Here is a 25,419-nt window from a genome sequence, read left to right on the forward strand (position 1 = left end):
GGTAAGTAAAGGAACTTGCTAGCGCAAGCTAGGAAGGATATTAATAAACAATATATCCTCTCCTGCCACCCTGAACATTCCCACAAAACTTACATCCCCTGCTCCACCTACTCTTGCTGATGCACTGCCTCACCACTCCCATGTGGTGAGGAAAGTCGCCCAGAAGGGAATGAGGCCCTCAAGCTGGAAAAAAATGTTCCTCAGCTTTTGTCAGTAGAGCATGAGATTCTTAATCTCAGAGTTGTGGGTTCGAGTGAAATATTCCTGCATTGCAGGAAGTTGTAATAGATGACTCTTGCAGTCCATTCCAACTCTACAGTTTGATGAATCCTGTGAAAGGGGCTTGCATCCCAGCAGTGCTATTTGAGGGACAGTGTGTGCAACTTGCCAGTGTTGAGATTTCTCCTACAGCTGCAGTGTCTATCCCAAGGCCAAGCCAAGATCCACGACTGCAGTACCACGCCAGGGGTCACTGTTATCAGATTAGTGGGTGCAGCTGGTTTCCTTGGGGTGTACCGAAAGGTTTGAGATGGGGTGTGTCTCTGTGTTGTACCTTCCTTGGCCACCGGAATTAACACCGGAATTGGAACGAAGACAGCTTTATTTATCCATCAGGGATCTGCTAACAAGCATTAAAAGCTCTATGCGGGACAAGTCCAGGAAGCCATCCCAAGCAGCTGCCCCTCGCTCCCGGAATCTGAAGACCAAATGGCCTCCCTTCCCTTTGGTTGTGGGTGTGTGGTTGACGCCATCTGCTGCAACCACACAAGGGACGTCCAAGGTATATTTTGCGTGTGGGGAGAAGGAGTCAGACGAAGGCACCCATCAGGTTCACAGGTCGCTCATTGTACCGTTTAGAGATGTCTGCTTCAATCTGAAAGACAGAATACCCATTGTCAGTGGGCCCCCCAAAGCCAAACTGCAGAAAATTATACCAAAAGGAAACACAGCTTTTGTGTGACTGTCCCTAATGTAGATATTGGAAAATATTAATAAATTGCTGGGGGTGGGAGTGGGAATCAGCTTCTGGGATAACCCCCAATATCACCCTTATTAGTTTCAAGTTTATAGCGTAGCCGCAAGTTCTAGAAACTCATTTTTTTTTTAATCAAAAAAGAAAGAGAGATTTTTAAGAACTGTGCACTGAATGCTGTAATTCCAAGCCGGTACTGCAGTTGCACACAGCCCTAGAGGGAAAGTGGAAGCTATTCCTTGGGCACCTGCATACCTGAGAAAACTGAAGTTGTAGTTTGCACAGATCTTCAGACCCACCAACCCTTCCTGCTTTGATCTATAGAGGGCACGCAGGCTGGGAATTACTGATTTATGTCTGTAGTGGTCCATTTCCCACAAAGGTAGACCACATGCTTGTTGCCAGGTGAATGTTCAGGAACTGCAAGTCTTTAAAAGTAAGCCGCTAAGTGGGCTGTCCTTCAGCTGAACGTGGCTCCCAGCTTTGGTTGTACTATAGCTGTGTCCCGAATGGATAATTTGTGCAAAATAAATAAATAAATAAATAAATAAATGAATAAATATTCAGATTTAAAAAACAGCATGAGAGCTTAAAAGATGTTATCACAGACAGTGATCAAGAGGCGGTAACCAGTTTGATTTCTGCAGCAAAATAGTAGTAGCCAAGAACTGGTGGGGGCGGCATGAAAAGATTTGAACCACCCCGAGACCTGCGAGTATAGGGCAGTATACAAATTTAAATATAATAGTGGTGGTAGTAGTAGTAGTAATAATAATAATACCAACCTATTATAGGAGAATATGAGCAAATCAACCAAATAAATTTATGGAGAAATTTGTATTTTTTTCTCTGATCTACCAGTATAGTAAATACAATGGTAATGTACAGTTGTATGTTGTTCTCCATTTATTGTACCTTGATTAAGTTGGATATTTTCTTACAGCATTGTAAACCTATTGGTTATTGCAGATTTATTGTGAACTTCAATAAAATAATAATAATAATATATATATATATATATATATATACACACACACACACACACCAGCAGAAGCCTTGCTTCCTCCACCCCCTGTCTTTTGATTCATACTGAAACCACATTTTCCTAAGAAAAAGAAACAAACCCTGTGGCTTACATACATGGAGAATGGCATGGATGGAGAAGGGCCTTGTAGACCACTTAAGTCCAACTCCCAGACCCCGCAAAACCCTACCTGCAGTTCTTCCCTGCAAACTCCGGGTGATATTTGCTCATATTTACCCCACCCTCCACATGCAATCCACGGTGCGTTTGATCCAAGGCAATTTACAACAGCATTGGATCGCACTCGGTCAGCAGGCCCACTGTGTTTTGGTGCATCTGAAATGGAAGTGGCCTACAGGACTTAGCGAAGCTGGACTTGGAGGTGGGACACACCCACACCCACACCCACACCCACACACCCACACACACCGTTCTTTGTGCCTTCCATTGCACTCACCAGCTTCTGCAACTCTCTGGTTTTCTCCACAAGAATGTCAAGTTTTGGCTCCAGGTTGGCCTGCTCTTCCAGTGCCTCCTGCCGCTTCTGAACCATCAGATCCTTCTTCAGGAGGAGAAGGTCCGCCTGCTTCAACTTCTGGCGGAGGAGCTCAGTCACGCGGTCCACATATCTGAAGCCCAAGAGAATCCCATGAAAAGCCTTCAAGAAAACTCTTGTCCATTGCAGCCCACAAGCACTGCACCTGTTTTTGTTTTTAATTTTATTGGAATTTTATTTACAACAAAACATTAACCCCCCCATACAGAAATCCACCCTCATTAAATGTGAACATAACATACAGTGCATACAGTGAGCATAACATACAACAATACAAACAACCAAATAAAATACTTCCTTTATCCTGTATCTGGCCTCCTTATTTACTTCTTATAAACTGTTTCCTTTATGAATACAGTGGTACCTCGAGTTACATACGCTTCAGGTTACAGACTCCCCAAACCCAGAAATAGTGCTTCAGGTTAAGAACTTTGCTTCAGGATGAGAACAGAAATCGTGCAACGGCGGCGTGGCGGCAGCGGGAGGTCCCATTAGCTAAAGTGGTGCTTCAGGTTAAGAACAGTTTCAGGTTAAGAACGGACCTCCGGAACGAATTAAGTACAGTGGTGCCTCGCAAGACGAAAAGAATCCATTCCGCGAGTCTCTTCGTCTTGCGGTTTTTTCGTCTTGCGAAGCAAGCCCATTAGCGGATTAGCGCTATTAGCGGCTTAGCGGATCAGCTGATAAGCGGTTTAGCGGCTTAGCGGGTCCGCTGATAAGCGGCTTAGCGGGCTTAGCGGATCAGCTGTTAAGCGGCTTAGCGGATCAGCTGATAAGCGGCTTAGCGGATCAGCTGTTAAGCGGCTTAGGATCAGCTGATAAGCGGCTTAGCGGCTTGGGGAAAAGGGGGGGAGGGGGAAAAACCCGCAGGAACTCGCAAGACATTTTCGTCTTGCGAAGCAAGCCCATAGGAAATTCGTTTTGCGAAGCACCTCCAAAACGGAAAACCCTTTTGTCTAGCGGGTTTTCCGTCTTGCGAGGCATTCGTCTTGCGGGGCACCACTGTACTTAACCCGAGGTACCACTGTAATTATTAAGGTTTTTCTAATTATAACTTAAGTATCCACAAAGTTTCCTGCAGACATTAACAAGTCCAGGTATGTATTTTAGGGCACTGTTTTGTGAAGTATTCTCTGCATTTCCCCATGCTTTTTGAAACTCTTGTCTAGTGTGATCTCTAATTGCCTTTGTTAATCTAGCCAGTTCAATATACTCTAACAGTTTGTCTTGCCATTCCTTTTTTGTTGGCACAATTTCTTTTTCCCAGTTTTTAGCACTTAGGACATGTTGTACATGTTGCACATGTTGATCCTACTCAGAGATTCTGGTATCACAGGATTGGCATCGGACTGAAAAGAACATCTGGCTCAACCTCCAACACCAAGCAAATACGTTTACACGAAAACTGAGCCCCACTTGACCGAATGGAACTTATTTCCCTTCTAGCATGTTTTGCTCTTTAAAAAGGAGTCTCGGCAAAGGACACAGACTGTGCTTTAGCAGATGAGCAGAAGTTAAGAAGCCGATTCAAAGGGCAGAGGGTAGGCCGCAGTGCAAAGATTCTCACACAAATATGGTGTCTTCTCTTGTCTAAGGTGCGGCACACAGCAAACGCACACAGATAGGAGTGGATCGAGACAGGCTGTTAAGCATTTTAGATGCTACAAATCAAAACAATGAAACCTCCCTTCTCCCGCCAAAAACGTACAATGAAACCTTCCCCTTGAAGGACTTTAAAAAAGACCCAGGAGACCATGCAGGTCACAGAAACCCCAGTAATAAAACACCAGACTCTTCTTAAGAGCCCTGAATGTTTTCCCCCAAAAAATGTCCAATTCCAACTTTCAACCGTACTACAAAATTGTGCTTTCCCTAAGGCAAGCCCCATACATACCACTGAAATCCCCGATCCATGTCTTCCAACCTATCTTTTCCTTGTCTCCCCTCAGTTTCAACCCAAGGGGGATTAACCTTGGGCCCTGCACTGTTTTTTCCTTTTTTATTTACAGTGGTACCTCGGGTTAAGTACTTAATTCGTTCCGGAGGTCTGTACTTAACCTGAAACTGTTCTTAACCTGAAGCACCACTTTAGCTAATGGGGCCTCCTGCTGCTGCTGTGCCGCCGAAGCACAATTTCTGTTCTCATCCTGAAGCAAAGTTCTTAACCTGAAGCACTATTTCTGAGTTAACGCAGTCTGTAACCTGAAGCGTATGTAACCTGAAGCGTATGTAACCTGAGGTACCACTGTATTGGGTTTTATAAACAAGAATGACATTATACAAATAACTGGCACAGTTACGGTCAGGACCGGAGACAAAAAGAAATCTGTCTGCTTTACAGCCCGTCAAGGGTAAGAAAAGGTTCCTCATGTGTGCTTCGAAAGGGAGGGTCTGACCCAAGGGGAGGAGTTATGTAGGAAGGAGAAGTTCACCAACCTCGGGGAGGCAAGGATCATGAAAAGATGCTGCATTCTCAAGCTGGTCAACCGGCCAAGAAGATTGTGGATTACTGCAACCATGGCCTCCAATTTCTCTTTGGTCTGGTCTTGCAGAATGGCTGGCGCTAGTTGGAACTGGCTCACAGCTAGGATGTCCGCCTCTTCGCTTGTCTCAGCAATGCGCTGGGAAAGGAATATCTCCAGCTTTTGGTGGGTGAGGGAGGGACAGGAGGAGACACAGGGCAGTGAGAAAGCAGGGCACAAACACCTGCCTGTCAAAAAGCCTTCAATTTCAAAACAAAGACGAAGGCAGTGGGGCTCATAACGGCCGACAGTTCTCAGGGATTCATCTGAACCAAATCCTACCAGGTATCAAGGCTCTTTACAGAGCCAAGGCTCGATTCTGGAACATGTATAGCAATAAAGAAGAACACCTTTGTACATCTACATGACCAATGGATTCAAGTTACAGGAAAGGAGATTCCAACTAAACAACAGGAAGAAACACCAGGAAATAAGAGCTTTTGGACAGTGGAAAAGACTCCCTCAGAAGGTGGTGGACTCCTCCTCACTGGAGATTTTTAAGCAGAGATTGGATGGCTTCCTGTCATGGATGCTTTAACTGAGGTTCCTGTATTGCAGGGGTTGGACTAAATGACCCTCGGGGTCTCTTCCAAATCTAAATTTCTATGATCCTTTGTGCAGAAAACTACCTTCGTCTTTGAAGGCCAGCTAGCTCCCATTCATTTTCCAGTTTCCATTTCAGATGGCACCACCCAAGCTTGAGCTCCAGGACATCTCATTTTAGAAATTAACCACTTGTGTTTCTTGGGTCTTGTTATCTCTACCCTGCTCCCACCATGCCAGACAAGTCTTAGAAGTGATGTTCCAGAGGACTGAGATGTACAGTTGTACCTTGGAAGCCAAATGGAATCCTTCCATGAAGTCTGTCCGACTTCCAAAATGTTCGATAACTAAGGTGTGGCTTCCGATTGGCTGCAGGAGCTTCCTGCACGCAATCGGAAGCCGCGGAAGCTGCGGTCGGATGTTCGGCTTCCAAAGAACATTCACAAACCAAAACACTCACTTCCGGGTTTGTGGTGCTCGGGAGCTAAAATGTTTTGACTCGCAAGGCATTCGGCTTCCAAAGTACGACTGTATTCAAAATCACATGAGATCGGATGCAGCTGTCCTGCCCTGAACATGGGGTGCAACTGATGCCCGAGGGTCACTTGGCAGATAAAGCTAAAGGTAAAGGTACAGGTACCCCTGACCATTAGGTCCAGTCACGGATGACTCTGGGGTTCCGGCGCTCATCTCGCTTTATTGGCCGAGGGAGCCGGCGTACAGCTTCCGGGTCATGTGGCCAGCATAACTAAACCACTTCTGGAGAACCAGAGTAGCACACGGAAACGCCGTTTACCTTCCCGCCGGAGTGGTACCTATTTATCTACTTGCACTTTTGACATGCTTTTGAACTGCTAGGTTGGCAGGATCAGGGATCGAGCAACGGGAGCTCATCCCGTCACGGGGATTTGAACCACCAACCTACTGATCGGCAAGTCCTAGGCTCTGTGGTTTAACCCACAGCGCCACCCGCATCCCCACTTGGCAGATAGAGACAGGCTTAAACTTCAGGACCATGGATAACTCCACACAGGTGAATTACTTGGCCAAACTATCCTTCCTAAGCTTTTCATCTTTCCTGCAGAATGGAGAGCCTTAAAGGCTCCTCTCTCAGCCAGTCCTGCCTTGTGCATTGCCTGTGCCGGAGAGGGCAAGGTCCCTGGTGTAAAGAGGGCCACTTCTTCACAGGAATCTGTCTCTTGGCATCCCGGCTTTGGGGGCATCTACCAGCTGACAGGCCTTTGGCTCAGCACTGGGGTTCAGCACCTCTGGAAGTTGGAGTCAAACAACATCTTAAGCGACAGACTCCCTGGTTTTAAACTTAGCACTGCATAAGCTCTTGTTACCTCCATGAGCTCATCAATGAACTGATTCCTGGTCTCTGGGGTCTCCAGGACGGTGAGAGCATCAGGTCCTCGTGCAATTCCCTCTGGGGCTGGATGCAGAGAACAGAGGGAGAATAAAAGTAGATTTTATTTATTAATAAATTTCATAGACTTCATTTACAAATGAATATCAAGTTCTGAAGTAACAATTCAGCTTCTCCTTTCCTTTTCTACTCCCACCCTATAGAAATAGAATGGAAAGACCCCATTCTGAAAGTCGGGGCCAAACTTGTTGGGAAACAAGGCTAAAAATCAGATGATGTTACAATTTAATACTGTTCCACACCGTCAGCAGGATTTGCAAATGGGAAATGCTGCACAAGGAGGGGACTTGGTGCTGGATGCAGAATCCTCCATCCTGAGAATTGCAGCCTTCATCTCAAAACAAAAACACAACCAGCCAGCCCTTATAGGTACAAAACCCAACTGGAAATTTTGCAAAACGCCTGGTATATCTCAGAAACCACAAGACCAGTGAGATGAGCTAGACTTCAGTAGACCACAGAGTTCTTTCCACTCTCAACAGCTAGGGGAAACAACCAAGAGGAAATGATGCAAGATTAAGCAAATAATACATGCAAATATGCTTAATTCTGCACCATTTGTATAGGCTGCAGAATCTAGCTTTCCTTGGCACAAGAACTAGGTTTAAAATGCAGAACTTTGATTTTGTTAGTTCTTTTGTAACAGGCAATCCCAGGTTGTCTAGGGAAGATGCTCTCCTAAGGGTCCAATTCTTAAGTAACAATGGGGCAGCATTTTATACAGCAGCAAGGATTTCTCCACACATCAGGGCAAGGCCGCACACCAGCGAGTCGCCTTCGGTTCTTACTTGCAGCAGCTGCCATGAACCAACCTCACACCCATGTTCCACAAGTCAGGGGTGCACCTGAAAATTCTGGGCCTGGAAGCGTGGGATGTGGAGATTTTTGTCAGCTATCTCCCTTGTTCCCCACCCCTGCATGTCCCAGGACCTACTAGAAAGAGCTGGTGTGGTTTTTACCTGGTCCTGGGTAGTGCCTTTAACTCAGACTTTGTCCTGAGAAAGTCAGTGCCTTATTTGAAAAGTATTAACTTCCTTCATGACTGCTGCACCAACGCAGAAGGTGAACTGACTCGCCAATCTTGCCTTTGATTTCCCCACCTACAATGGCAGGCAGGAGTGCCAAATCCCAAGCCAACCCAGGCTGCCGTTTCAGGAGGCAAACTATACAATAGATGCACTTGCAAGTGGGCCTCTGCACTGATTCTTCCTCCCTTGCTATGAGAAATTGCCTCATATAAAACAGGAATCAAAATCCAGAATCCAGCAGCCTCCAATCTTTTCAGTTTTCTCGTTTTAAAATGTCAACTTTTTCTTTTTTTCAATTACTCTTTATTAGTTTTATTTATAACATCCAAACAACACTACACAAAACAAACAAACAAAAACAAAAAAGAAACAAAACATCCAATACAAAAAAAATATTGTTACATAAACGTAAGATCACTTTCTTCTTTATGTTGTGACTTCCATCAACCTCAACATGGGTCCTCTGATTCCTTAGTAACTGCCTATTATATAATGTTTGACTTAGCATGAACTATTTTTTTAATTGTTTATTTCTAACATAAGATATTATATTTTGATAGTTAATCAAAGCATGTTAAAGATTTCATGTGGGAACAATGTTCTTTCAAATGCGTCCTGCAAACATCCCATTCCTTGTTAAACTTTTGGTTTGGCTGATTCCTAATTTTCGCTGTCATCTTTGCCAATTCCACATATTCAAATATTTCATCTGCCATTCTCTCTAGATGGTCAACTCCAGTATGCTTGCAAAAGAAAACCTAGTTGCAAACAGGGATGCTGCTGCAGTCCACTATTTGGAGCTAGGACAATGGCCTGCCTGAGAGTATAACTGGTACCAACTGGTAGGTGTCAGGACCGCTAATGCACAGGGAAGGGAACTACTAAGACAACAAAGGACAACTGGAAAAAAAGAAATCAAACAAATACAACGAGGAAAGAGTATATTGGGGTGAACACAGGCTGGCTTGTGTGCAAGAATCCCACTGCAGGAGCAGAAAACACATATCCAACAGCGCCCTCTTGTGTATGCTTTGTTCCCCTTTCCCCCCCCACTCCCTCTGACTCAGGACAAAACAACCTGTTATATTTATTTGCCAAGGAGGAACTGCTGAAGGAAGAGAAACTTAACCCCTCCCACAGCTGCCCTCATGGTTTGCTGTTTCCCCCCTTGCTCACACTTGCTTCCACTTTTAGAGAACAGTTGGGAGGCGGAGGTAGAAACACTTAATATGGACTAGATCAGGCTTCCTCAAACTTGGCCCTCCAAATGTTTTGAGACTACAATTCCCATCATCCCTGACCACTGGTCCTGCTAGCTAGGGATCATGGGAGTTGCAGGCCAAAAACATCTGGAGGGCCAAGGTTGAGGAAGCCTGGACTACAGGGTATTTCTAAAGGAGAATCAGTGGGTCAAAGAGCAGGGACTCTGTGCCAAGAGGTGTGGCTTCCACACAGACCTGATCCCCGGAAACTCTCTTTTTACAAATCAACAAGTGGTAATCGCCACGTCCTGCAGGAGTCCCGAGATGGAGTCCGCTTTTCCAATTGCTCATTATCAGACTTCTAGCCTTGTTTTCCGACAAATTCCACCCCAGCCCTTTTTAGCGTGTGTGCATATTCACCTCCTTCCAGAAAGGAGGAGCTAGAGGTGCTTACCCTCACTGCCAGCCTCCAACACCACAATCTGAGCTGCGTCATCACTCCCATCTCCCCAGTCTATGGCTGCAGTGCTGCTCTCCTGTAGAAGGGGAATAGTTCAGTGACTGGTATCTGCATGGATGCCTGAAGTCAGGACAGTTGTGATCACGATATATGACAGTATGTCAAACAGGCAGGCCACAGTCTTCATCTCTCTCTGTCTCTTTTTCTTTTTCTGTGTGTGTGTGTGTGTGTGTGTGTGTGTGTGTGTGTGTGTGTCTGTCAAGCTTCTGGTCCATACACTTGCAAAGGAACGTCTTAAAAATATGTTACTGACTTATACAGTAGAACCTCTACTTACGACTGCCTCTACTTGGGCCCGATCCAAGTTGCAACAGTGGCAAACCCAGAAGCAAATACCGGGTTTGCTGCAATTCGTGCACACACAGAAGCGGCTTCTGCCATTTGTGCACACGCAAAAGTGGCTGCCGCCGTCTGCACATGCACAGAAGCATGCCACCGCCGAATGTACCTGCGCACAACGGCGCTTCTACCAACGACCCGGATCGACTTACAGATGGACTTCTGGAACTGATTACGTCCGTAAGTAGAGGTTCCACAGTAATGGTTATAAACTATTGTTGTGAGGGGTCAGTCTAGATGATACCCCGAGTCCCTTCCAGTTTTGGGGACCCTGTATCTGTGAGGGTAGAATGCATAAGAAGAAGACTGTCAAACCAGTTCCTCTGTCAAGGAAATGGCTTCGGCTGGCTAGTTAAGTACCACAATTTAGCATATCCAAAGAAATTGCTCTGTGCCATGGGACAAATGGGTGAGACTTCCCCAACATCCCTCACCTAGTTGCCACTTAGAATAATAGTAGAATAATAGTAATAATGATGATGATGATGATGATAATGATAATAATAATACCTTTATTGTCATTGTACAACCTGTGTACAATGAAATTTAACGAAATTATACAAAACAATAGTGTGCATGAGTTGAAGCTGGATGCTAGAAAGTTGCAGAGACAGATATATGCCCTGCTCTGTGCTGGACTTTGGGACTCCCGCCTTTGAAACCTAAGTTCTATGGGAGTGTTAATGCTGTGAGCCCCTCCGTCCTATGCTCAGGTTGTAGAAATGTGTCAATTAAACCATATACCCTAAAGACACCACAGTCTCCACTGACCTTCATTCCAAGGAAACTGAGCCCTGGGTAAAGCACAGGCACCCCTGAAGCCTCTCACTGCTCAAGAGATTGGGGTGACACATAACAATATCATAGCACTGTAGCTGCTCGTCTCCACAGCGCCCTGTACATGTACAATCAAACTGCATGCAAGCGCTGTCTGAATATAGAGGCAGGCAGATATGGTAGACACTCACTTGGGCATCTGACTCCAGAGAAATACCCCAGTCTATCTCCTCACTTCCTTCTCCAACGGAGATCCCATAATCAACCACTTCAGGGGCAGGCGCCGACTCTGCTCCGTCTCCAAAGTCGCCCCAGTCAATCTGCTAACGGAAAACACAATCCTGACTAGGAGGCATTTTGCCTGATCCAACAAAACAATTCTTGCGTTCGTATGCTTCGTCCCAAATGCATGGGGATAGGCTGACACTATTCCGTAGTCAGAATGCTCCCTACCTAGGAACGACAGCACTGTATTTTTGCCATCCTAAGCAAGCAATGGGTTGGATGAGCCCTCCGTTAATTACCTTTACCCACTGGCAGAGGGATACAAATTGTTTACATCCCACAGCGCCCACTTTGACCCGCTTCCCCAAATGGACATACCGCATCCTCCTCGACGGCTTCCTTCACTTCCGCAGCCTTTGGCCGTTCCACTGCGGTTGGCTTCACCCCTCGTCTCCACTCGTACACGGTGGTGTTGCCCAGAGCTTGCACGTGCCTCAGTAAGGGGACAACCTGTTCTGCGGAACTGGAAGGCAAGAGATCAGCAAGCAAATGCAGACAGTCAAGACGTCTGTCCCTGGGCTCAAGACTGCCTTATAGTGACTGCAACTTGCTGCAGTTAGCAAATTAGAGAATATCTCTTGACTCGAGCCCAGTGCTGTCTACTCCAACCAGCAACTGCAATTCAAGGGTTCATGCAACACTCCTTCACAATCCTGTCTTCTCAGATCCTTTTAAACCAGAGATTCTGGGGACTGCACACCCGTCACACCCACAGGACCTCTGGCATGCAATGCAAAGCAAAAAAAAAAAAAAAAAAAGGAATTCTAGAACCTTCTCAGCTTACTAGCCCCTACCTGTCGCACACAAACTGCACACAGGCCTGGTATAGGTTGATGGCTTCCAAAAGCCCCTTGGCACCAGCCCCAGTCTCATCAAGCTGTGATGGCAGGTCTTTCACCAAAGCCAGAAGCTCCTGGCGTACGTCGTCCCCCTGAAAAAAACAGAGATATAAGACCAGTCAGACACTGTTCAATATGATGGTGCAATCACAAATTACTGCTGCTGTGAAGGATTGTTTTGCATACATTTAAGCTCTAATTGAATTGACACAGAATATATTTCTGCATCCCATTGCCACTTAAACTCCAACCTTTACATTCACCCTTTTCCAGATGTAAATTTTTAAAAAAGGGAAAGGACCCCTGGATGGTTAAGTCCAGTCAAAGGCAATTATGGGGTGTGGTGCCCATCTCACTTCAGGCCGAGGAAGCCGGCATTGTCCACAGACAGCTTTTTGGGTCATGTGGCCAGCATGAATAAACCGCTTCTGGCATAATGGGACACCGTGACGGAAACCAGAGTGCATGGAAACGCCTGTAACTTCCTGCCGCAGTGGTACCTATTTATCAACTTGCACTGGGATGCTTTCAAACTGCTAGGTTGGCAGGAGCTGGGACAGAACAATCGGAGAAAACTCCGTTGCATGGATTTGAACCACTGACCTTCTGATCAGCAAGCCCAAGAGGCTTGTATCAGATGTAGTGGGTTCTGGTTCACAAGAGCTTACACCATAATACATTTCTTAGTCTCTATGGTGCTACAAGGCTTTTTGTTGCTCAGGAGAAAGTCTGTCCAAGCCACTGGAAGGTTTCAGAGCTTTCTTATGAATCTGCCTGCACATTTTCAGATTTTTATCCAAAAAGTATAGAAACTTGCTTTAAAAAAAAAAAAGAACTGGAAGTCCAGAATCTTAATAATATGAAGCAAAATAAGGTGAACAACCAACAGACCAATAAAGCAGTACAATGCAGAGAGGGAAAGATATGCTAGATAGCTGAGCATGGCAGTGCTGGGAGAAATTGAAAGACGGTGCTGTTAATCATTTGAGATTCTGTGCCTAGCATAATTCTGCTTGGTCTGGATTGTTGAAAAGCAATTTCCTAGCCATTATGGTGGCAAAATATATCTGAAAACAGGCAATGTCTACATGATGCTTCAGCATTTGAGGGCTAGAATTTATATTCCTATATATTACCTGTGAATCCCCTCTATTCCTTCTCGATAGGAGTAGAGATACTCAAAGGTTCTTGGAAGTAATGCTCCGTAACCTGGAAGTAATTCTCCTTAAACCTAGATCTGCAGGGTCTTGCAATGGCCACCAAGCAATGAGAAAAAGGCACTCAGAAACATAGCCTTCTTTATATCCTTCCATTCTCTGCTAGGGCTGAGAATGGGTTTCAGGCCTAAGGCCTGTTTCAGAGTATGCCCAGCCTCCCTCTTGCCATCATTTCTCTTCTAACATCTTCAGTTAAAATGGTTTAGTCTGAGTCTGAAGGAATGAGGCAAATTGAGGAAAGTATCACAGAACAATCACACCTGCACTGATTTTGTTTAGTATTGTTCATTTTCAGTGCAGTATTTGAAGCTTCAAGGCACAGAACGGGTTATTTGGACAGAACGCCTGGACAGCGCTGGCTGCCAAACAGGGCTGGGTTTAACCACAAACCATTCAGATTGCCAGCCAGGAAACGGCTTGGGGCCACATGTCCACATGTTGAGCTGTGCACCTTAGCAAGGTACTCATCCATGCTGACTCCTGAGGCTGCTCCTGATGACTATCGTTCAGGCAGCAAAAAAAGGTTTGAGGGGCACTTTCATGGCTCTGACCAGGACTGGCATTCTGCCATTAATCGCAAAAGCGATTAAGAGTGGTGGGACTGGGAGAGGTGCGCTCTGTACCGTAATGCCATACTGCTTGCAGGAGCTGTAGAAGCGCTCCCTCGTCTCGGCGGCCGCCAGCTGGCACTCCTCCTCCTTGCGGCTGTATTCCTGCTGCAGTTGTTGGCACTTGCTGATCTGCTTCTTGAGGGATGGGATCTCGTAGCTGACATTCCGCACCAGGAGGCTGGCCAATTCTACTGCAGAAGATGAAAAGACACCACCGGTTGAGTGTTATGTGTACATTTTAGCGGATCTAGGGTAGCTCACCGCAGCTTAACTCACACCCTATAAAATCCTGCACCCCATTTGTAACGGACAAGCTTTATCCAGTACATCAGGCTTCAGCAGAGAAGCAGAGCCACTTTCATTTCTGCTGAGATGTCAGCTCCGTCAGGCTTCTCCTGCCATCAAGTGCCACCTCACTGCAATCATTACACCAGGCTGTAGCAGGAGGAGGAAGAGAAGGGAATCAGGGCCACTGAGCTAAGAGATCAGCAAGTTTTGGCTCCTCCTCTCCTTGAATGCCTTTCCATTCCAGCTCATCATTATAAGAACTAGAGCCCAGGTTTGCTGTTTTCCAAGTCTTCCAACTCTTTTTAATTTCTGTGCTGTGACAAAGAAGGAATGACTCTCCAAAATGTACTTGGCTTGTGAGCTTTCTACGACCATCTGGCTGCGACACTGTGGAAGGCAGAGTGCTAGGCTAAACGGATCCTTGGTCTGATCCAGGAAGGCAAAGAGGGAGTGCCTGCAGCCCTTCAGAAGTTGCTGGACTACAACTCCCATCATTGCTAACCATTGGCCATGTTGGCTGAGGCTGATGGGAGTTGGAGTCCAGTAACGCCTGGAAGGCACAGGCTTCCCGCACTTGTTATAAGGGGAAGTGGCTACTGGTACTTGCTACTTTCTCGGCAAAAAGACTAAAATAGTAGTACCTCTTAGTGGTGCACAGTGGTGTAGCGTGGGTTGTCAGCACCCGGGGCAAGGCAAGTAAATTGCGCCCCTAAACTCATGGATTTGCGCCCCCTAACCCGTGGATTTGCACCCCCAACCCTAACCCCCAGATGTTGCGCCCAGTGCGGCCGGCCCCCCCTGCACCCCCCACGCTACGCCACTGGTGGTGCAGCAATAAAACTGCTAGCATATTTGCAAAGCTAAGCAGGGTCCAATATGGTTTCAAGTTGGACGGGGAACCACATGCTGAGATTCCTGCATTGCAGGAAGTTGAATTAGAGGACAACTCTACAATTTTATGGTTCTACTTTGAGGATATTTAGTGGTATGAAGAGTTCAAGTACAAAACTGACAAGGACCCTGGTCACAAAAAACTGCTCACAGAAATGAGTTATCACTATTTCTCACACTATGGACACACACTATGTCCAGATGGTGTGTGTGTCTCTGTACCACACATGGAGGTTGTCTTACCCAAGTAGGTGTTATTCTTTTCATACAGTGATATTATTTCTTGCCAGTCCTGGGAAAATGAGACAGGATAAGAGAGGGGGGATGAGTAGGAACCAGGGAATATGTTAATTCTCCATTCTCTCTCTCTCTCTTTTTAATTGTAAATTCAGTTTCTACATTTCCACATCAGTTTGTGATTCCCCCACCAAAAAAGAGGTCCCCATGAAAATTCATCAGCATTTTAGTGTCAATTTCTCCTAATATGCCCATTTTTGTAAGCAGTCTTATCTAATATGCCCATTTTTACAATGCAGCTTCTCCTAATTCAATGCATTTTGTGTGTTGCTTCCATTAATACATGCATTTATACGCACACTTTACCCGTCAACTCTCATTAGCCCCAGCCAGCATGGTAGAGATCTGTAAACAGACCCCTGTGTTGCAATATAAATAAGCTGAACAATATAGCACAACACAATGGCCAATAACAATGGCACTAAACACTATTAATAGACTAATACAAATGATCAGAAATTACAAACAAAGTCTCTAAATCTTCTTCACCAGTCACAGTAGAATAATTCAGAAGTTTGATATATACAATCTGTCACCAAATCACCGGAACAGAGTTTCCGGATAATCAATCTGTTTTGTTCAATGCTTCATCAGCCAATCTTGATCAATTCTTCATCAGCCAGACTTGTAAGAACAAAACAGATTGGTTATCCGGAAACTCTGCTCCGGCGATTTGGTGACAAATTGTATATATCAAACTTTTGAATTATTCTACCGTGACTGGTGAAGAAGATTTAGAGACTTTGGTTGTAATTTCTGATCATTTGTATTAGTCTTTAGTGTTTAGTGCCATTGTTATTGGCCATCATGTTGTGTTATATTGTTCAGCATGGTAGAGATGACAGGAACTGTAGTCCACCAACATCTGGAGGGCAGCACTAATCCTGGGTCTAGGCTTTCTATCCCCCCCTTTCTCCACAGATATCCATGCTGCAGAGATTGCCTAGACCCTATAGGAATGGTCCTTGGAAGAGGGGCTAGAGATGTAACTCTTTCCCTCCATGCTCACTCGCCTTCATACGCTGAGAAGAATAACGGCCAAAGATGTTTTTCGTGGAGGCTTCTGTCCGCTTAAGGATTTCCACAATCTGCTGGCAGTGAAAATAGTGAATATCTGCAATCAGAGAGAGAGAGAGGAGGACTGTGAGATTCTGATGAATTATGTCTCTTTTTGCGAGTCTCATCTTCTTTTCCCCCAAAAGGCTAGGAAAATCCCAGGCACTTGATGTGCTCAGGGCTGAGAAATCTGAACGAAGAAGAACCACATATCCAGATAGGGCTTGGAATGTTCCCTGTCTGAAACTCTTACGGAGCATATGGTTTTTTCTTATGTTCCGAATTTCCCCCCAAGGCTAGCTATCACAAATACTCACAGGAACCAGAGAGAAGCTGCTTGATCTCTTCATTCTCAGGCATGTCTTGCATGGCCAAGACAATCTTCTCGCGGACGGTGCGGACCTGGCCTTGCCATTTCAGGCTACAGTGTCTTCTGTCCACTAGCCAATCTGCAGAAGGGAAGCAGCCGCATTAAACACACGAGAGGGCCACTTCCTATCCCAAGGATTCTACTTCACTGTAACGGGCAGGGTTTTAAAATAAATATCCGCCCTTTTAAAAAGTGACCGCCCAGCAACTTTAAGATAGAGCTGCCCTCCATTTCCCTTCCTCTTTTCTTTTTGATATGACTGAGAAGAGACATACCTAGCAGCTTGCTAGTCTGTATGTCAATTGGCAAGTTCTGATAGTCCTGTTGAAATACAAAGAAAGAGTGAGAAGCCCCAAGGAAAACGAAAGACCAATGAAGTCACCTACTTGATTGACTTGCTGAATTTCTACATAAACACACATACCATCTAGAGACCTGGTTGAAGGTAACAATATAAAAACCAGAGTCCAAAAGCACCAGTATGCAATTATATATTAACTTACTAAAACATTATATTGATCTAAAATAAGCATATACCTGCTTAACCCTGGCTCCAGTTATGAAAGAACTTTAAAAAGACAATGGTTGCAGTGGTCTACGTTATGCATAGGAAGACTGCAATAATTCCTAACTACTTTTAGTAGACTAAGAGACGACAGTGGAACACAGGAATGGATGTGTCATGTACTAATAGTTTAGGGCATGACCGGTCAAAACCAGCAGCTTGAATTGGATTCTCACCTAACTCTCAGACAAGCAGAGGTGCTTCAGACTTTATACAGCCAATGCATTCATAGTGTGTTCACATGGAGAACTCTTAACATTTAGGAAAATACTGCCTTAAACACACATGGGACATGTGTGTCCACTGGGAGAACACATCTTGAGACTGTCCTGCCATGTGATGTCCAAAATCTTCCTGGCATGTGGGAGCCGTTGAGGCATAGCTCCTGGCAGGTGTAAGTTACCTACAACTCACTTCCACAAAGCAGCATGGACCTTCATCTTGGTATGAGGGCATTAGTATCACATTCTCCGATAGGCACAGGGAATGTTATCATATTGGGGTGGGGGAATAGTTAAATTGGGGTGCAGATTGGAATAACGTACAAGATAAATAGGGTTAGTACAACAAAGCTAAGAAAGCTTTTGAGAACTTGTTGGGGTGGTGGTAGGAGTGTCTCCCTCATTACAGTGGTACCTCAGGTTAAGTACTTAATTTGTTCCAGAGGTCCGTTCTTAACCTGAAACTGTTCTTAACCTGAAGCACCACTTTCGCTAATGGGGCCTCCTGCTGCCGCCATGCCGGCGGAGCACGATTTCTGTTCTCATCCTGAAGCAAAGTTCTTAACCCGAAGTACTATTTCTGGGTTAGTGGAGTCTGTAACCTGAAGCGTATGTAACCTGAGGTACCACTGTAGTGAGGTCTTTTGAGTGAGTGGCAGTGGCATAATTTGAGGTAGAGCTCAACTCTGGAGTTGTTTTTAAAGAAGAGAATGCCTCACAACATGTGCAAACTCCGGCAGTCTGCACGCACCCAGAGGCACTCTTATTTTCCCCCAAATGTTAAGAAATTGCACCCAAGACTCCTTGCACGCCTGGGATGAGGAGAAAGGACTGCCAGGGGAAAGAGATCGTGCCTTTCATATTGGAGACAAGCACCTGGGTGTGGTGGCTGGGTCTGGGAAAAGGGGATTTTCTAAGGATCAAGGAGTCGGGGATACTCTCGCCCGGGAAGGAACCACGGGAGGATCCTGGCAACCACGCGAAGCCGTTGGTCGCTTAGCAACGACTCCCCCTCCCCTCCCCCCCGCTTCATTTATGAAATGGTCTTTCCCACCTGCATGGTCTCTACTGCGTCCGACGTGAAAGTGCTACCGGCCCCTCTCTTCGTAACGCCGGCCTTCCGCGCCACCGGCAGCCAATCGGCACGGACGCAGGATTAGGGCTGCCCCGCCGCAGCCAATCACCGACCACTCGTTTTGCGAAGCCAAATGAGGGAGCTGTAACAAGGCCACGCACCCGTCTTTCTGATTGGCTGGCGGGAATTTACTAATAAGGAAGAAGGGGAAGTCCGGGAGAGAAAAGGGTCGATGGCAGCTGCTTGCCAGCAGGTGGCGCTCGAATGCCGCAGGCTGAGCATCATGCGCGGGTTTCTGCATGCGTGCTAAATTAGTACTGACGTGTTCATCCGCGTGGCATATAGAGGTGAGATCAACCAGATCCCTTCAGCGGAGAGCAAGATCAGCCTTGAAAGGGTTGGATATGGGGCGAAGATTTAAGCCAAACCACAATTAATCCAATTAATAATACTTTTATTCTAGCATCGGCCCTTGAGGCTTAGCAGGCAGAAATTCAGAAGCCAGAGCTTCGCACTCTACCCGGCCCTTTGCATAAAAATGCAGTGATAGGGAAAGGTTGTTGCATTTTTGCTTTTTCTTATGCGCCAAAGCTGCCCAGTTCCGTTGTGACATCAAACCAGAACGGCTATCTGCTACCGATTAACACTGATACCTGTGAGCATGATAGTACAAAGTATGGGGGAAATACTGTGCTCTGAGCACGTGAGCCTCACTATTGAATACCTGCAGCGAACTCCCACAAACCTGGGACTAGGAAGCAAGCTTCCAGATAGACGGAATTAGGCATCATTTCTAGACAGAGTTCACTCTCAGATCTTTCTTTTTTTTAATTCACTATTTACCTGTCTCTTCCATAATCAATACACTTTAAAAGACACTCAAAACACATTATTTACTTCAAATTCCTTTGAATTTTGAAGAAAACCTTCAAGGTTTTCAAATTTGATTGAGGGACACTCTCTTTTTGCAGCAATATTAAAATGTACAGCTTTTGTGATGACATTAATGTTAAACAATAACTTTCCAGTTGTTTCACTTATTTGTTTAAAGTTAAACCATGTGTTTAAACTTGTGCAAAACACAAAGGGCTCCCTGGGTCACATGTACTGCGCACCATATAAAAGTATTCTTTACAAACAGTTGCTAGCACACAGGAGAGTTAAAATAACCGAAAAGTACCAAGTACCAGGGGACGCGGGTGGCGCTGTGGGCTAAAGCCTCAGCGCCTAGGGCTTGCCGATCGAAAGGTTGGCGGTTCGAATACCCGCGGCGGGGTGCGCTCCCGCTGCTCGGTCCCAGCGCCTGCCAACCTAGCAGTTCGAAAGCACCCCCGGGTGCAAGTAGATAAATAGGTACCGCTTACCAGCGGGAAGGTAAACGGCGTTCCGTGTGCTGCGCTGGCTCGCCAGATGCAGCTTTGTCACGCTGGCCACGTGACCCGGAAGTGTCTCCGGACAGCGCTGGCCCCCGGCCAATAGATGTGAGATGGGCGCACAAACCCCAGAGTCTGTCAAGACTGGCCCGTTCGGGCAGGGGTACCTTTACCTTTACCTTTACCAAGTACCAATCCAAATCTCACATTCTCACCATTGTTTCCAAATCAGGTGATTACCCTGGAAAAACATGGCAGTTGTCTGAATATATTTAAGCTTTATGTTCTGAAAGGCTACCGCAAATCACACTGTCCTATAAGTGAGTCCTGCAACAAAATGTTGCAGTGTGTAGCGCACCCTGTTCAAAATCCTACTCAGTCCATCCTGTCCCCCCTCCCTGCCTTTAACAGTCAGTCAGCATTCCTGGACCAGCAGGCATATTCAGTTCTCTTTGGGCTAGTTTATCCCTAGCTTCCCCCAAGCCTGCTGATATCTCCCTCTTTTGGAGGGTGGAGCCATTTGACTACACTAGGCATGGGCAAACTCGGCCCTCCAGATGTTTTGGGACTACAATTCCCATCATCCCTGACCACTAGTCCTGTTAGCTAGGGATCATGGGAGTTGTAGTCCCAAAACATCTGGAGGGCCGAGTTTGGACTACACACACAGCATCACTCACAACCTGATCAGAATTGGAAGGAATCTGTAGTCTAAAAATAAGGTAGCAGACTTTTTCAAAACAGGGCATTACAGCATGCCTATTAGAACTTGCCAAATCCATTACATATGCTTATTGGCTTAAACCAAGAGAACATTAGTCATGCTTTTGATTAAGCCCCACATATCAATGGCGCTTAATTGCGACTACATTTCTTTGGAATAAAGGAGGCTTTGTAAGATTCAGGCTGCATCGCTAGTTAGGAATTCCAACCTACTCCTAACCTTAGGCACCTTACCGGTTTTGACAGCCCTCTTAGAAGCAGGGGGGCATGATTTCGATAAAACTGGGAAGGAGATCAAGGGAACTTGTAGATTTCATAAGGCACCCCACATTTCCTCCCACCACATAATTTGAGCATTGATATAAATTTGATTATTTGCAAGCAGATTCAATTTAGAAGAATTTGCATGAGCATCTACCATTGCTTGGGAGAAAAGCAATGACAAACCTAGACAGCATCTTAAAAAGCAGAGACATCACCTTGCTGACAAAGGTCCATATAGTTAAAGCTATGGTTTTCCCAGTAGTGATGTACGGAAGTGAGAGCTGGACCATAAAGAAGGCTGATCGCCGAAGAATTGATATGTCCGTTCTTAAGGAAATCAGCCCTGAGTGCTCACTGGAAGGACAGATCCTGAAGCTGAGACTCCAGTACTTTGGCCACCTCATGAGAAGAGAAGACTCCCTGGAAAAGCCCCTGATGTTGGGAAAGATGGAGGACACAAGGAGAAGGGGACAACAGAGGACGAGATGGTTGGATAGTGTTCTCAAAGCTACCAGCATGAGTTTGACTAAACTGCGGGAGGCAGTGGAAGACAGAAGCGCCTGGCGTGCTCTGGTCCATGGGGTCATGAAGAGTCGGACACGACTAAACGACTAAACAACAACTACCATTGCTAGCACGCATGCACACACACACACACATCCCAGTTTGTTTCTGCTCTACATAGGGTAAAATTTGTTTTTAAAATTTGTAAAATTTGCTCTACATAGGGTGTCTTCCATTTGTTGGAAGACACCCTATGTCAGTGAGGGTGTTTCCAGATGACCTGTTTACTGGGAATTCACCTTGATTTGTTTGCAGGAAGATTTGACTACACTGGCTTTTTAATGAGCATTCATTCTGATTGTTTGCACTTTGCAGGGAAGTCAAGAGGTCAAAGCAAGTGTTGTCTCGCATGTTCTAGTGCATCTTCCAGTCACTTTCCTTGTTGCAAAAAGCCCAATCCTTTGGGGGAAGCAGATTTGTTGTGCATGACCTCCCAATCAACTGTGCAGTTTGAATTTGCCCGTCTTGTCACTAAATCCCACCCTGAAAATAGTGACAGTCTTGGAGAGAGAATAATTATTTATTCCAATATTGAAATGAAGATCCGTGCTAAGCTGGAGAGGAAATTAGTACCCTCAAAACAAAGACTAGGTCACAGAAATACAGTAGAAAGAAAGAAAGAAAAGAAAGAAAGGTGAGGAACCGGTCTGGCGAGTGGCTGAGCCAAAGCCTAGTTTCACTAATCCTTCAGAAGGAAATAATAGATTCAAAAGGACAATAGTCCAAGCAGGCAAGCAAGAGCTGGAAGCCTTAACTCTTTACTGGCAAAGAGGAGCAGAAAAATGGATGTAAAGAGAAATGTCCACTCCAGTAGCAGCAACTTAGCCCAAGAATATCTACCAGTCAGGAGGACCAAACCCATGTAAAGAGAGTTTTTTAAGAGCTTTTTTATTTATCTATTGCATTTATAGCCTGCCTTTCCTTCAAGGGGCCCAAGGTGGTATATATGCATCACCCCATACCTATTTTGCATCTACAAGCAACCCTGTAAGGTATAGTAGATAGATCAGGCTAAGAAGAGATCCTGACTAGCCCAAAGTCACCTAATGAGCTTTATGGCCAATTTGAACCCTGCTCTGCTTGTCCTAGTCTGACACTCCTAACCACTACACTTCCATGGCTCTTTCTACTTTCCACTAAGGTAAAGGTAAGGGGACCCCTGACCATTAGGTCCAGTCGTTACCGACTCAGGGGTTGCGGCGCTCATCTCGCTTTATTGGCCGAGGGAGCCGGTATACAGCTTCCGGGTCATGTGGCCAGCATGACTAAGCCACTTCTGGCAAACCAGAGCAGCACATGGAAACGCCATTTACCTTCCCCCCCAGAGCAGTACATCTTTATCTACTTGCACTTTGACGTGCTTTCGAACTGCTAGGTTGGCAGGAGCAGGGACCGAGGAATGGGAGCTCACCCCGTCGCGGGGATTCGAACCGCCGACCTTCTAATCGGCAAGTCCTAGGCTCTGTGGTTTAACCCACAGTGCCACCCGCGTCACCCTCCACTACCTTTGTTTTATTTCTAACTGGTGCTAGGAAAGGACTCAAACCTGTTTGGAAGTAATACCCTCCAGTCTGCATCTGATCTCTCTCCCATCTGGGCTGGCTGGTGGGCCTTCCATGGTACACCATAAAGTCACAGAGTCTCAGGTTTACAGGATGGAGACAAAACGATACAAAATCGACCACAAACATCCCAAACACAATCTGATTGCCAAAATCAGTCCTTGGCATTCTTGGCCCTGGATCAAATTACTCCAAGGCCACATGCAGTGTTTTTTTTCAGGGGGACGGGACGCAGGGGTACGCATACCCCTAAACATTTTGTGAATCTTAAGTTTGGCCTCATTGAGGGGCAGTATATCAATATGAGTCAGAAAATGAGAGTAAACATTTTTTTTAGGAAAAAAAGCACTGGCCATGTGTGTCTGTGTGATGTTGGAAAGAACATTAACTTTGCCTGAAGCCCTTGTGACCCTAAGGAACGTATTTGCCATGAGAAATGAATGAGGTGAGAGTCATCGACAGCTGTCAATATTCTGTGCTGCCAAGAAGATGCTGGAACTCTATGCCAATTTGCAACCAGAAATGCTGAATTAGACAGGGTATATTATGCGAGTGTGTATGTGCGTGCACATAATTTATTCTGGTGCTGGAAGTCATGGGGAGAGGTTGCTGAGAGCATGGGGGGTGACCCCCCCCAACCACTAGCAATCCCATGAATCTTTTTGGAAATGTACATCAAGATGAGCCCTGGGCCAGGCAGATGTTCTCTCTGTGTTGGGGAGACCACTGGGGAGGGCCGTTGTCTTCCCTACAATCAAAAGTTGATGGTACGGTTTTTAGAGGCTTAGTGGATCTGATTCTTTTAATCCCTTTATGATATGCGTTTGGTGTAGTTAAGTAATTTTAGGCTCTGGACCAAGTGATCTCTCTCTCTCCCCCCCCCCCCAATTCTTTTGAAACTGAAGTACCGGTATATTGTTTTGCTTACTTCGAAATGTATTAAGCCAGCCCTGCTTCATTTGTGGGTACTCCTTCTCATCATCATCAGGAGTGGGGCCCTGGAAGATATGTTTTGTTTGGGCAAGGCTACACAGATCTGAAGGGATGCGGGTGGCGCTATGAGTTAAACCACAGAGCCTAGGACTTGCCGATCAGAAGGTCAGAAGGTTGGCAGTTCGAATCCCTGCGACGGGGTGAGCTCCTGTTGCTCGGTCCCTGCTCCTGCCAACCTAGCAGTTCAAAAGCACGTCAAAGTGCAAGTAGATAAATAGGTACCGCTCCGGCGGGAAGGTAAACGGCGTTTCTGTGCGCTGCTCTGTTTCGCCAGAAGCGGTTTAGTCATTCTTGCCACATGACCCGGAAGCTGTACGCTGGCTCCCTCGGCCAATAAAGCTAGATGAGCACCGCAACAACCCCAGAGTCGGCCATGACTGGACCTAATGGTCAGCGGTCCCTTTACCTTTTTGCACAGATCTGTAATTTTCTGGCACATATTTGCGTTTAAATTCTGTTGATTTTTTATCTTATATTTTTGATCGTCTTAGGGTGCTTCCAGATGACTTTTTTTACTGAGCATTCATCCCGATCTGTGTGCCAGGGAGATTACACGATATCAGCTGTTTAATGAACATTCACTCTGATTTAATTGCAGGGAGGTTAGATGACATTGTGTCAAATGAAGTGTTAATCTCACACTTTCCAGTGCATTTTCCAGTCACTTTCCTTATCGCAAAAAAGCCTTATCTTTTGGGGTGGGGGAGCAGGGAGGGGAATGGATTTGTTGCACAGGAGCTCCCAATCATTTCCAATTGCACAACTTGAATTTCCCAGTGTGCTCTTGAATTGCAGCTGAAAACAGTGAGTCTGGAAGTGCCTTCCTTATGCCTACTTGTTTTTGAAGTTTGTTGATTTTTTATTATTATAAAAATTATATTGTGCTATTTTATGTAAACTGATAAAAGAGATTATTATTATTATTATTACATGGTCTCTACATTTTGTTAGATACATATAATAAATTTAAAAATAATGAAGTCCTCCCCTAACAGTACAACTAATATCTATATTTATCTAATATAAATATATATTATATACATTGAAGACATTATATAAATAATAGTTAAGGAGGATTCAAGTTTTGGAAACATGTCATCATTGCTGGTATGGGTAAGCAGGTTTGTTGCCCTAAAAACAAAACAAAAAAGTGTTAAGTTGTGGGTGAACATATCAGACAACACAGAGATTCTTCAAACAGCTCTTGTTTATTCACAGGCCAGAACAGAACAGAACAGAACTGGTTCAGCCAGCCTGCTTATATAGAGCTCCACTACAACGCAACAGTAACCACTTTCTGTAACTATCCAAT

General features: G+C 45.5%; 1 protein-coding gene and 1 long non-coding RNA gene across 5 annotated transcripts; one reads left to right on the forward strand and one right to left on the reverse strand.

Annotated features, from left to right (window-relative positions):
• Positions 1-583: 583 nt before the first annotated feature.
• Positions 584-18,742, reverse strand: CDK5RAP3 (CDK5 regulatory subunit associated protein 3). 4 transcript variants are annotated; one of them, XM_081166527.1, is made up of 14 exons: positions 18,608-18,742; positions 17,043-17,088; positions 16,715-16,846; positions 16,355-16,455; positions 15,288-15,336; positions 13,878-14,056; positions 11,993-12,129; positions 11,517-11,661; positions 11,105-11,236; positions 9,732-9,813; positions 6,965-7,053; positions 4,990-5,195; positions 2,455-2,626; positions 584-874 (listed from the first exon to the last, which is right to left on the reverse strand). In XM_081166527.1, exons 1-14 carry the CDS (start codon positions 18,611-18,613, stop codon positions 809-811), a joined length of 1,542 nt encoding a protein of 513 aa, XP_081022653.1. In that variant the 5' UTR covers positions 18,614-18,742; the 3' UTR covers positions 584-808. The 4 variants fall into 4 exon arrangements, with proteins under 4 accessions (XP_081022653.1, XP_081022654.1, XP_081022651.1 ...); XM_081166528.1 differs by lacking the exon at positions 18,608-18,742 and adding an exon at positions 18,408-18,562; XM_081166525.1 differs by lacking the exon at positions 18,608-18,742 and adding an exon at positions 17,747-17,931.
• A 133-nt stretch (positions 18,743-18,875) lies between these two features.
• LOC308571444 lies at positions 18,876-22,158 on the forward strand. Its single transcript, XR_014001439.1, has 2 exons — positions 18,876-18,975; positions 21,868-22,158. It is a non-coding gene; the product is annotated as an uncharacterized lncRNA (long non-coding RNA).
• Positions 22,159-25,419: the final 3,261 nt, after the last annotated feature.

This window comes from Podarcis bocagei, assembly GCF_964188305.1.
Source record: "Podarcis bocagei genome assembly, chromosome: 13".
Lineage (NCBI taxonomy): Eukaryota > Metazoa > Chordata > Lepidosauria > Squamata > Lacertidae > Podarcis > Podarcis bocagei.

Excerpts from the sequence above, each read along its gene's own strand:
- CDK5RAP3 (XM_081166525.1), bottom strand. The coding sequence starts at position 17,788 with ATGCCCTCATACCAAGATGAAGGTCCATGCTGCTTTGTGGAA. Across the intron at positions 16,456-16,714 it reads GCAGCTTCTCTCTGGTTCCT|ATATTCACTATTTTCACTGC; the intron begins GTGAGTATTTGT and ends CTCTGATTGCAG. Across the intron at positions 12,130-13,877 it reads GCAAGCAGTATGGCATTACG|GGGGACGACGTACGCCAGGA; the intron begins GTACAGAGCGCA and ends TGTTTTTTTCAG.